At 35.2% G+C, this 13,763-nt stretch overlaps 1 protein-coding gene across 1 annotated transcript in view; it reads left to right on the top strand.

The window, feature by feature from the left end:
- Positions 1-972: 972 nt before the first annotated feature.
- LOC108368522 (uncharacterized) overlaps positions 973-13,763 on the top strand; it is a 55,794-nt gene continuing 43,003 nt past the window's right edge. The window contains 2 exon segments of the mRNA XM_017623368.1: positions 973-1,004; positions 10,760-11,069. Coding sequence (XP_017478857.1) covers positions 10,927-11,069 — 143 coding nt within the window. The 5' untranslated portion in view covers positions 973-1,004; positions 10,760-10,926.

Raw genomic sequence — 13,763 nt, 5'->3', positions numbered from 1 at the left:
TATATGTATTTTTCTATTTAAAATTTCTTAAACATTTTTTATGTAGTGGCCCGAAAACTTGCGCCGGGTACCCGGTCATTGCCAGTCTACTCCGATAGTAAAGTACCAGGTTACCCGTATAGTAAAATACTCGAGGACCCAGTGGTAATCTTTACCAGGGTATCGAGGTAGTTTACGTGTAAATACATAGGTATTTTATTACCCGGATACCCGATTTATTACTACCTGGGTAGGCTGGTAACGACCGCGTATCAGACAATCTGACCGGGTAGTAAAATATTCGATTACCCGTAAAGTACACGGGTACCCGGTAAAAACTTGTTATCTGGTAAAGATTACTCGCTATTTTACTACCCGGTTATGAAATTACCTACGAATCGAAATATTTCCTTAGCAAAAGTTTAATGATTTTTTTTTACAGTTTTAATTTACTCCCATTAGGGTAGAACGTTAGGATGGTAGGAATTGGATTCTGGTAGGTAAGTACTAGAACGCGGTACTTGAGGTCAATGAACTTTGTAAAAAAAAAAACAATCTTCTCGAGACAACGATATATCATACATTAAGATTCGACTGTAAATGCCGAAGGCATAGCGAAAAATTTAAGAAGGCAACCCTTAAGTTTTTTCAGAAAATATAATTTGCATATACTCGGGGGTATACGACGAGCTTTTCTTCTGATGTGGTCCAATGTACACTTGTGATCAGTTAATTAAGCCAGCAACATTTTGATCAATTTTGGCTATTTTTCTTTTGTTTATTTAATGTTTATTATTTTTTAATAAAACACTAGCTCATTATATAACAAACACTACATAAATCCAGATTTCAAACTTTGTGCAAAAATTATGAAAAATCTGCAAAGTATCAGCTAAATTTTCAAACTTTTATTAAGATTTTTTTTTAGTATGCAGTTTAATAGGTGATTAAGTTCTAGGGTAATAATGTGCAAGTCTTAGGATGCTGAAAAATTCCGTTTGATTTTTAATTTTTTTTGTTTTGGACTTCATGACGCATTTTTTCCACACAAAAAAATTTTCGAATTTTGTATGGAAAAAAATTTGTAATGCAGTCAGAAAAAAAATTATTAAAAATCAACGCGATTTTTAGTAACTTAAGACTTGCACATTATTACTCTAGAATTTAATGGGTTATTAAACTGCATACTCAAAAAAATTCTTAAAAGTCTGAATAAAAAGTTGAAAATTTAGCTGAAACTTAGCAGATTTTTCATAATTTTTGCATAAAGTTTGAAATCTGGACTTATATGGTGTTTGTTATATAATGAGCTAGACTTTTATGGAAAAATAATAAACATTAAATAAATGAAAGTAAAATAGCCAAAATTTATCAAAATGTTGCTGGCTTAATTACCTGATCACAAGTGTACACACCCACATGCATACATTTGTATATTGAATATTGTGTTCATATAAAGTATAATTAACACTTTGATTTGGATTCTATGAATTTCTCTATACATATTAACACAAATTTGTTTTTAGAATCCTTTTAAAATTTTTTGGAACTTTTCATTGTCTTTTTAGTGTTGCACTTAATGTTTTTAAATTTTTTGCATTGATCATTCTGTATAATATATTTATGCATGTTTATTTTTCGTTTCATGTGATATAATTTCTTTTCTTTTTATATATGTTTACAAATTTTTTTAAGTTAAACTCACAGTGGAAAAGTTCATTTTCACTAATCCGAGCGTTATCCTTTTATTTTCCAGTTACAGTTTTTTTTTTTTACCAAATCCCAACTAATACTTTACGCAATTAAATAGCATATAAACGCGAATAACATTTGGCAACGGCTTTTATAGATAACTGTAAGAAAGGAAAATGAGCAAATTAAAAAAATATATATATATATTTCCTATGCAACTTTTGTAATCAACTTTAATAGGGGTGTTCATTAAACCCTATAAACGAACTGTCAAAATTTGTATGTAAACTCCTTTACACATTCTGATAAATTTCTCTAGCGATTTACCGGATTAATCTTGATAAACTGAAGCCAATGCAACTCTGCCGCAACTCTAGCTAAAATTTTTCTTGCGCAATAATCGAGAACCGCATAAAAATTGTGCACGCAAATTCAACAACAACGATATGATCCTGATAGAGATCTAGTTCAATTTATTGTCCATTCTGTTTGTTTTGTTTCACTGATAATTTGGCCGCACAGTTTGATAGCAGTGACAAATGAATTCATACACAAACAGAGATTCTGACATTGTTTCTTTTAACTTGCTTCAAACAAATCGCCTTTATTTTAAATATTTGTTTAAAAATGAATATTATCTCGTCTAAATATAATTTTTTCCCATTAAGTGAGGTAATTTCTAAAATTTCTTAATCCTCGTGCTAGTAGTAGTTGCGATCCCGTACGAGTCCGGACTAGTCGGAAATAGTCAGAATCAGTCAGATTTTACTGGAAATCGATCCCGTACTCGGTTCTCTGACTATTGAGAGGACAAAAAGGAGAGTAAATACGGTTCCCTCTCTGGCAGAAGTTACCAGTTTTAGTCCGAGAATTTTTTGCTGGTAAATTCTGGTAAATGTGTCAAACGATCAGCTGTAGTGTGTTTGGCAACCAAATTGTAAACAAAAGAAAAGTGCACTCTGCTAATTCATATTGAAAAGTATTTAATTACTTGTTTAAGTGGATTCTAATGAATTTGAAAGAAGTTTTGGTTATTTACATGTGTGAGCTGAGTGTGTTTACATACAAAATAAGCAAAAATTTACAACCAAAATTTGGAGGTTATGTTGAAGTTGACAGAAATTACCATTTTTTACTAGAAAGCGACCCCGTACTTTTCAATGTTACTCTCTCGCTCTGAGCGAATTCTTAATTTTTGACAGTTTTACACTAGTCCGAGTCCGAGGAATACGGGATTGCACCTAGTATAAAATTACAGATACTGAGCTCGATAACCAAAGAAAATAAAACTATTGTCGCAAGTGTAAACGAAAGGATAGTATGGGGCGTTCATGTAACAGATTGCTTAAATTTATAAGAATATCTGCTTGATAAAGTTATCGGTTTAGATGAATACCACTACTATTTATCTCCTTATAATGGCATTAGTATGATCTTCACACAGATGCGGTTGTAAATTGCGCTTACGTCTGGTTATGTCCACAATTCGAGACATTGCGTCTAATGATTTTGTTATCTTGTTCGATCCGCTTGGCAATGTGCACGCACCACTTAGTCTCTCATTAACTTGTTTGCGACAAGTTGTCTGTTGGGACTGCTCTACAATTGTACACATTATATGCACATTTGAACAAACATAGTTTTACTTTCCTCATTGTTAATAAGAAAACGGAGAGTTACCGCAATTTTTTTTTTTTAATTTTATGTTGAATCTTTCTGTTTGTTTTATAATTATTTACACGTAATAAGGAAAATCAAGTTTAGCTGAAAATATGTACATACATATGTACTATTTATGTATATGTATGCAATAAATAATGATGTCATACAGACATTGGGAGTTTTGTTTGAAAAGTGTCAGTGAGGAAATTTATGGTTATTGTGCCACTTGCGTTGCACCTATGCATATATGTACGTACGTATGTACATACGTAGGTTATTTTAAATAACGCGCTTGCGGGTGGATAGAAAGCTAGGGATAACGATGACTCGTCTTTGAATTGGCAATCAAATCCACTGAGTATATTTAAAGTTCAATTTATCGATATATGTATCCAATAAACATTTTTGTTAAATCTCAATTCGAGATGCATTTGAGAATCAGTCCTTTTCTTAAATCTCAAACGTTAGTTCTCAAATGCATCTCAAATCACCGTTGATAGCGTTCTCAAACTAAAAGGCACTTTTTTAATATGGAATTTTCCTTTATTTTCAAATTGAGATATGTTAAATTCTCAATTTTTTCTCAAACATGACTAGAGCGGAACGAAATGAAATCCAGTTACTCTCGTTGATAGTTTTTATAGGGAAGGAATTTTTATTTATGCAGTTTAAAAATTTATTCAATAGCTTATTTATTCAATTTGTTTAACAAAGAAAAATACGGTTGATGTAAAATATTAGTTGCATAGTTTTTTTTTTGAAATTAGACAAAATGCGAATAACAGCGACCGCGTGGTCGAATAGCCATTTTGCGACTGATATAGCAGACTACCGATGGATTTCGACATCTGTGCCATGTTGACTCGGATGAAACAGAACAGAATGCTAAAACATTTTTTCTCTAATGTTTCTCAAACCGTTCTTAAATTGATAACCAATGCTGAAAATCTAATAGAGAAATACGATTTTCTCAAACGTTTGAAAATTTTTGTTCCAGTGTTTCTTGGGTACTTTAATACTTATTTAACAACATACATACATTAGAATTGGTTATCAATCCCCTTTGCTAGTAGCAAGGGAAGTAAAAACTTGCTATTGCCCTTGTTTTCTACAATCCCCTGAGGTTCGCAAATAAAATTTTACTTTTTCAGGCAACCACCCTTACAGTGTTCATGACGCATGAACCGCAAAGTTAAACATCGTCAGAAAATCAATTTTCAACTCTCATTTGATTATACAGAAAATTTTATTCAAGGCAAGACATTCCCTACCAAAAAAACAATAGAGTCGGCACTCAGTAGGATAGTAAGAAGGATCAGGGAACTAGGTGAGCAAAATGCCATAAAGTGAAGTCGAAACAACCGGTCCTAGTCTTCAATACTATTACTCCAGTATGTTTATTGAAAGTACCCCTACGATGTGGAACCTGTTCAATCGCTGTATGTGGCCTCTTTCTTGTTCGGCTCTACACAAGCTTTCTTCGGCTTGGGCCGAAACCGAAAAACGTCGCCAATTGCCTTTCTCCTTCGCGAGGTTGCGTCATCCATGGATGCCGAACAATCGAACAATCTTTCCACCAGTACCTCGTCATCCATGCGTACAAAATGCCCAAGCCAGCGCAAGCGTTAAAAAGCTCGTACAGTTCGTTGTTGTAACGGCATATAAATTTCTCAACGAGTTTTTGACCAGATATGAATGTTCGAATGCCGATTCAAAATCAGCTAGTGCAAAAGCAACAATAGAAATTTATGTATAGCGTTTTGCTACGCTGCCCAATAGTTCTTTTGAGTGAACCGTTCAGTTGTAGTTCGCTTACCTTACTGAACTAGTTCTTTAGTTCATTCAGTTGAAGTAGTTCAATTGACGAATTATCATATTACATACAAAACAAAAATTTTGGTAATTTTAATTCACAAAATATTTTTACAAATATTAAAAAAGCACATAAATATGTTTAGGAACATAAATTGCATAAAACGTATGCAGTCTTTCAACCGACGGCATACATTTGCAGTAACGGTAATCTTTTTAGCATTATTGTTATTACACAAATATATTTCGTTACATACGTAGCATATTTAATTTTAACATCGTTATAATCATTTAAAGAGCTTTCGTATAAATAAAATACAAATAAACGAGTATATAATATAATGTGTAAACACTTACATATTTCTGTCCAGCTCTGAACACATAGAAAACGACATCACAACATCTAAACGCCAGTGTGTTTCAAGTTTTAACTGGGAAAGCTGGTTTTATTTTAAAAGCCTTCTACGCTAGTTTAGTATTTTCTCTGCCCCGAAAAAACTCGTTTGCAAGGTACTGAAGTAGCTAAAATGCAAAAGCGTTTTAAAACGTATCTGTAAAAATGGGGATACACGTCATACTTTCGTGCCAAAAATATTTGGATTGTGATCCAAAATGAGAAATTTTAACACTGGCAAATTTAGTTCAATGCGAAAACCGAACTAGTGAACTAGTTCATTGAGATGAGCTAGCTCTTTAGCACATTTAGTTCAAGAACTACCCAAACCTACTGTCCAAGCAGTCGCAATGGCCGAGTGAGCAAAGCAATAGACTGCCGATGGAGAGATCCGAGTCTACGGGTTGTGGTGCTTTTTTTAATTTTGTAAATTTTTTTTTTATAACTTTTTTTTTTTATTTAGATTTTATTCTTTGAAAGACAGAAATATTTTTTTGTTTAATTAATTTTTATGATATACTAATTAGGAAACGTACCCATACTACGTGACCCTTTCAGGGGGGGAGGGGAATCTTTAAAATGCCACGCTTGGTCACAGTGACGGGCGGGGTGGGGGTTGGGGGGCATAGGTTTTTATCACGTATTCAACATCTTCTAAGGAAATCTAGAGTTTCTTCAAGCAGCAAGCGCCGTATTAATAAAGACAAATTCAAATTATAAGCCAAATTAATTTTTTGTTAGCAAGAATATATTCAAAAATCGCAAAAAGTGGGTCACGTAGTATGGGTAAGTTCCCTTAGGGTTATAGAATTATTTCCTAATAAATTGTAATTGAACTATTATTTCTTCGATTCATACAAAATATTTGTTCATTAAATAGCGTCTAGCAGATGAATGTATGTATGTAGTTATTTATTTTTAACATGGCATTGGAATTTGACGTCAACGTTTACACAAATATACGGAATTATATCAAACTATAACAAATTTGGAGTATAATAAATATTTATTATTAACAATAATGCAGCTTTTTTCCATTATGTATGTATTTTTAAGATTCAGGGATTTTAAATTTTGTTCCTACAGCATAAACTCGTCGTAGTGTATCTGTACGAAACTTCATTACGAACGGATTCTATGAAGGCTCTACGAGTTTCGTTCGTAGCCATTAGGATTCTGTGATAGCACTTTCGTAGATTTCGCGAAAATCGAAGCTACGATGGATTCTGTGATAGCCCTGATTTTCTCGATAAAGCCTTTGAACTATAAATTATTTGTGGAAAACTTCCGGTTTTAAAGATAATTGAAACGCGATCCAGTTCACAAATCACAATGAATGTAAAGAAAATGTTTTTGAGCGATTAAGATTTATTTAATTTTATTTTTAAATTTTATGGTTCACTTTTTTAGTGAGGCACCCTAATGTACGTAAGTATGTGTTCAAATCATAAGAATTATGGGCTTGTTCGAGTTGCAATCACAACCGCAGTGTTACGCGAATTATTAAAGCATCGCGTTCGCAGTGAAATTTTAGCAACATTTTATCAATTAGGAAGTTACAACAGTCTTGCAAATTTTCATTAGCTCTGGAGTGTTGCTGCTTTTATTAGGTGCCTCGAATGCCACAAAAAAAAGGAGCTAAACGATGTTCACATGAGACTATTTTACAGGAAATTTTAGTTGAAAGCTACAATCGCTTGGTGTGAACGGCCTTTCAGTTAATCTCTTGCAATGAAGTGGGGCGCAGCAAACTTTTAATTCGACTAAACGTTGCCGTAACCAAGGCTATAAGACCAAATAAAATGATGTACTTTACATAGTTAGTTGAATGCTGGGGTGTAGGAGAACAAGGGGCACTACGATTTGAACGCACACATTCGGACGGACGATCATACGGCAAAGCCATTCTATTAGTATTTAATTCAGACCCCATATTCTTTCAAAAGATCTTCTGCAGGCCCACATGAATCGCATACCCTTAGCAACAGGCCAAGATGGGAGTTCCGTATATACACTGACGATCAAAAGTGAGTGCATTGTGTTTTTTCCTAAATATTTGCAACGTTTTTCAAGCTAAAATTTTTTATTTTTTTTTTTATAAAAATATGATTGATGCTTTAATCAAAACCACATGCAGTCAGTCAATAAAGTTTAGGTACAGCGAATTTTTTACAATGCGATCAACTATTTTTTTAAATATTTTATTTTTCGATAATTTTTTATGAAAATATGGTTAATTCTACCGCAAAAACCCTGACAATCAAAGTTCCAAACGTTGTGCAAAATTAAAGAAAATTCTGCAAACTTTCATTCAAATATTGCACTTTTTATTTACGCTCTCTAGAAAAAAGCTAAGTATGCAGTTTTTTAGCCCATTCAATTTAAGTATAATAAAGTGCAAGTGTGAGGAAGCTAGGACTTACCATTGGTTTTTTGTTATAGAATTAACCATATTTTTATAAAAAATTTGCGAAAAATAAAATATTAAAAAAATAGTGGCCCGTATTGTAACAAATTCGTTGTACCTAAACTTTATTGACTGACTGTAAGTCAAACTTTATGCAGAAGTCAGAATAATTCAAGGAATTTTCGTGTAAATTTTGAACTTTTTAATCTTAATTTTCAGAAAATTTTGAGTACGCAGATAGATAGGGTTTTTAAATCTAGTAAAAGAAGCCGCTAAAATTTTTAAGCGCGTTGATTTTTAAGATTTTTTATTGCTGACGGCTTTTTACACTTTTTACCATATAAAAGGGAATTTCTTATAGAATAAAATGCGCATGCCTGTTTGCAAACAAAATAAAAAAATAACGCTATATTTTATAAATTGCACTTATTATATGCATGAAACCGCAAAATGCATCAGAATAAAATATTCATTAAAAATCAACGCGATTTTTAGCCGTTTAAAACTTGAACGTGTTTCACTAGAATTACATAGCCGATCAATCTGCGTACCCAAAACTGTTCTACAAATTCTGATTAAAGAGCAAAAAATTTAGATTTTAGATTTGTTGAATTTTTCTACGTTCTGTGTAAATTTTGAAAGTTTGACTTATGCGGTTTTGACAAAAAAAAAAAATAACTTGAAAAACATTGCAAATATTAAACAACAACCATCTTGCACTCACTTTTGATTGCCAGTGTATGTACATCGTAATTTTTAGATATTTGGTCTTGTCGAAGTATTTTAGCAATATCCCTCCAAGAGCGACCGAACCAGGGTTGGAAACGTTACAAGAATAGTTTTTTGAATATTTATGCTGAGGCCCTCATTGGCACCCAAAGGGCTGCACTTGAAACAAAACGACCAAATTTTCCCGTAACTATAATTGCCACGTCATATGCACCGTCACCATATTCATATAGTCGGATTAAGAGGTCGTCAACCAAACATGATCTATGCATCGGAGAAAGGACTCCTCCTGGTGCACAGCGACTCGTGATTATAACCTTTACTGGAGTGTTGTGTTAGGTTAGGTTAGGTTATTCTGGCTGGCTGACCGCCCCACATAGACCAATAGGTCCCCAGAGATGCCAGATGGAGATCGAGGTTCAGTTAAGTATGATCGAAGTATACATCATTTAGGATGTCAACACTTTTTGAGAATTTCAGCAGCACTTGAGGCCCAAGTGTTGTCATGTCTTCAAGTTTATTAAACTCTGGAGCTCCGAGATATTTCAATTGTGTTTTGTGTTGATAAGCAGGATAATGGCATATGATGTGTTCTAGGGTCTCCAAGGAGTTCTGCAGTCTATTCGTGCCAGCGATAGTATAAACCGGGTTTTGTGCCCCGTTTTCTAGTCTGCACATGACTTTGAGTGTTGCCCAAGGACAATCCAATTTCGTGCTGGCGAAGCAAAGCGTGGATCCCACCAATAGTAGAAGGGTCTATGCTTCTTTGACCCTATGCCCCGGAGATAGAACCATAGGCAGTATTATAGAACCGCCCTCGATGTCCAATAAGGTACACAGAGCAATCTCCTTAGCGTCGAACACGCTTTCGATTTTACAAAGCAGGGGTCGAATCGCCGTGGACGAGCAACTCGTCACGTAAAAATGAATATTTCGGATTATAACAGTCATGAACGTACTGCTCGTCTTGTGTACCGAATGTTATAATTAGAGATATGAATTTTTACGTGACGAGTTTCTCGTTCCGATTCGAGTCCAAGGGGAAGATTCTGTAACCAGTTAGCGACAATTTTCGGATCGGTATCGCTTTTGTTGACGTATGTTATGAATATTTTTACGTCAACAAGTGCGATAGCGACCCGAGAGTTGTCGCTAACTGGTTACAGATCTCCCCCCAAGGCTCCGTTCACGAATCGAAAACCGTTCGAAAGAAAATTACGTGATACGGGTACGTACACGTATGTCATAATCCGAAAAATGTGTTTTTACGTGACGAGTATAACGATTATGATGTAGTGCTAGACATGGCAGATAAATTTTAAAACCTACATGGGAAAACGGCACAAAGATTATTTTCCTGGGAATAACGCTATCCAACGGGCCAAACACAAGAAGGTCTGCGGAGCACACGCGCAGTGTACCAAAACGTATCCTACGCCTAGTTGGAAATGCGGGTTTCTCGTCCTCTCCTCCGCTTGAAGCGACTTACTGCTCCCCGACATGTAATTGTAGTTCTCACCAGGAACTGTCTGATGGGAACCCACGCTATTAGAATGTGTATGAGTCAAACGATTACTGTCGGAGCTGCCGTGACGTGGAGGAATTCGAAAGTGTAGAGCATTACCTGTGTCACTGTCACGCATTGGCGAAGGCTCGTCAGCACGATTCAATATCTACGATTTTCTACGTTTCATTACGTCAGTATAAAATTCAAAATATAAGAAACTTGCAGTTTTTAAGGTTATGAAACCCTTACATTCAGACAATTTTTTTAACCAATAATAATTTGGTAAGTTCAAAGAATCAATACGAAAATATTACATACCGCATACAATGTGACCCGCTTGTGGCTTATTTCTGCTTCAGGAATTGCGGTTTAAATCACATCAATGATAAATTAAAGGTTTTTCTATTAATGTTATGGTAACATTGATGAAAGATTGATGAATATGTTTGTATATGAAAATGTCAAATTATATTAAGTAAAAAAAAAAAAAAATCTATAGAAAATATCTGCTTATGTAAAAATGTATATGTATGAGGAATATTTTGAGGTTAACTTGTATATTTATGATATTCTTTCAGAGTTCTTGGCATCCCTACATACTGTATCTAACGTTAACGGATTTATTGGCAACAAATATTTGAACTTAGCGAATAGCTATTTTATGGCTGTTCGCTGAATGGATGTTTTGAACCTGTAATAAAATAAATACATAATAATTACATTGAATACTCGGACATAGAAAAGATGAGTGTTATAATTCGTTTGCAAAATTTGCCGTGGTCGGCAAATGCATTGGATATACGGCAATTTTTCAAAGGTCTTTCAATACCGGATGGAGGCGTTCACATTGTCGGTGGTGAAATGGGCGATGCTTTTATCGCATTCAGGTAGATATTAAAAATTGTTAACTTTAGTATTGGTTTTTAAGAAAATAGTAGGGTAAATCAATTGAGTCATTCTGATTTTGGGTAAGAAATGTGCAATAAAAAAAAATTAAATGGATTACAAAAATATGAAAGGGTTACATGTGTCGAAAAGGTAAGCTAAAACATCTCAAATTGGTATCAAGAAATTTTGTTTTACTCTTGGAATTTCGTTATTCTTTTCGGAAGCATTTATCGCGTACTAATTTTGGAGCTAAAGATGTTAAAAGTCTTAAATCCAAAACATGTTATCGATTCCAAGTCGAAAAGGTTACTACGAGTACACGTTAATGAATAGTGAAAAGTCTTTAACCATAAATCCAAGCTTCATTGCAAAAAATATATCAGAGTTATTGCATCTCAATGATTTGGATAATCGCGAAGACGGTATCGTAAGTATTTTGTATATACTAACGAAGACCTTAGGTAAAATTTTCCATAGCTTGGTTGTTTTGTGCAGTATTTAGTTGTAGTTTTCGTCGATGTATTCTGTAAACCTTTCACAGTACAACAGCGCCAATACTTATAACTACTTCAACCGCAGTCTGCACCTACTAACTGAATACATCCTGCTGTTTGTCCAACATTTAGTAACTTCAACAAGAAAACAATCGGAATTTTTTTCATGAAATAAAGGGTTTTCCAATAAGAGCGGGTGGAAGTTTTAATGGAATAGAATGGCCGAGTTTCTCCTCCAATTTTGTGGTGTGCCTCTTGATGTTGTCACATAAATGGAGTGGCCTACAGTTTTAGGTCGCCTCCGAACGGCAAATGGATTTAATGCGAAGCTTTTTTCATGGCAGAAATGCATTCGGAGGTTTGCCATTGCCTGCTGAGGAGCGACCGCTGCTAGAAAAAACTTTTTCTAATTTTGATCTTACGGAGTGATAGTACGCACCTCTAACCACTCAGCCAACATAACACCGCCAAATATAACACCGTTTTAATGTCAGCCATGGTTTTTTATAATGCCACGGGTCTGAGCGTTCCAATTTTCATTCACTCTTCCGCATAGATCCGGCTGAGTTCGGGCTAAGGCCTGGATTATGTTGGCTTAAAGAGCATCGATCGATTACGGTTTATTGGCGTAGATCTGCGACTTTATGAAACACCATAAGAAAAAGTCTAGCGAAATCACATTGCACGATCTTGGTGACCGATGCACGTCACCTCTGCCAGTGATAACCATACCTTTAAATTGTTAATGCAGAAGGCGAATAGTGGCGTACGCCACATCTCATCCACTTCCATATCGTTCAATTTGGTGTCAAAGAAATCGGTTGTCATTGTTCTGTAGCACTCAGCGTTGACTTTGATGGCCTCAAACAAACGTCGTTATCAAATAAGAACGGTCCAATGATACCGGCGGCCCAAAATACGCACCACACCGTAACTTTTTGTGGATGCTTTGTCATCTGGGGAACTTCGCGTAGATTGGCGACGTCCATATACGGCAATTTTGCTTATTAGCATAGCCAGTCATCCAAAATTGTGTGTGCCATAAAATAGGCGCAACATTTAACTAACCAAAACATATTTTTATAATAAAATTTTATCAGGTTAACGTGCTGCTCAATCGTGTAGCTTGGCAAGGTGATTTGGCATCAGTGACTGAAAAATGGATTAAAGGTTAGACAAACGCCACGAGCACCAACAACGCCGCCAGAGAGCGCGAAAATCTACCCGCCCAATTGAAAACCCCTTTAGTTTCGATATTAAGTAGGCCTTCATTTTCTAAAAAACTAAGGTTTATTAGCTTCAACGCGATTTAACTGTAAAAACAATCAGTTACCATCTATAATTGTGAAAGTATGTTTTAGAAATTAGTTCCATATATGTACATAGGTGAAACGTTTTAAGGCGATCTTGTTTGGTTCCCATCCAAAGGGCCAAAGATGTTTTAAAGTGCGCCAAAATTTGTCCTGTGTTGGAGCCACAAATTTTCGGTGCACTAAAATGTTACCAAATCGCGGTATTGCAGAGCTGCATTAAGGCAGGAGGATGTGGTAATGAATGAAAGATGGTCCAGCCAAGGCCTTGAAGGCTGCTCAACAGAAATTGTCTCGAATGTGTTTGTCTCTGAACACTATCAGAAACTGTCTGCGTGAGTTCTAGATCCAATTACAAACAGCAATGGTTAAACCCTTACTAACCACAAATCAAATAAAAATAGATTTAAAAAGTGGGTGGCTTAACATGTACATAGATGATGATTGGAGCCAAGTGGTTTTAACAGACGAGTCCCTCTTTTCGATGATTAATACCATTAAACGTGACAGGTCCAATAAAAACACATCGATCTGTTAAACATCCAAGAGAGGTTCATGTTTGGGATGCTTCACGAATAATTTGGATGCCAATATAGCGCCGTTGACTTCTACCATCAACGGTGGCCAGGACACCAGGACTGGGCTCTTAAAGAGAGCAATGACTCACACCCTAGAAGTCGTTTGTGTAGCAATTGAAAAAAGGGAAACGGAATAAATGGGCAGCAATGGAGCTGAAACTACTTAAGTGGGAAAAGATACGATCTGTAAATCAAAACTGCAAGTAAGGTTAACCTCCTTTACTGCGATCAGTGCCGCTTTCAATGCGGGTTCCCGCTATCAACTGGTAAACTCGGGTTGGAGAAAAACTTTATCGAACATGCGAATGGAA

Source organism: Rhagoletis zephyria, unplaced genomic scaffold, assembly GCF_001687245.7.
Source record: "Rhagoletis zephyria isolate East Lansing unplaced genomic scaffold, Rhagoletis_zephyria_1.1 Rzeph_scaffold_03163, whole genome shotgun sequence".
NCBI classification, from domain to species: domain Eukaryota; kingdom Metazoa; phylum Arthropoda; class Insecta; order Diptera; family Tephritidae; genus Rhagoletis; species Rhagoletis zephyria.
This window is presented reverse-complemented; position numbering and strand designations above follow the sequence as displayed.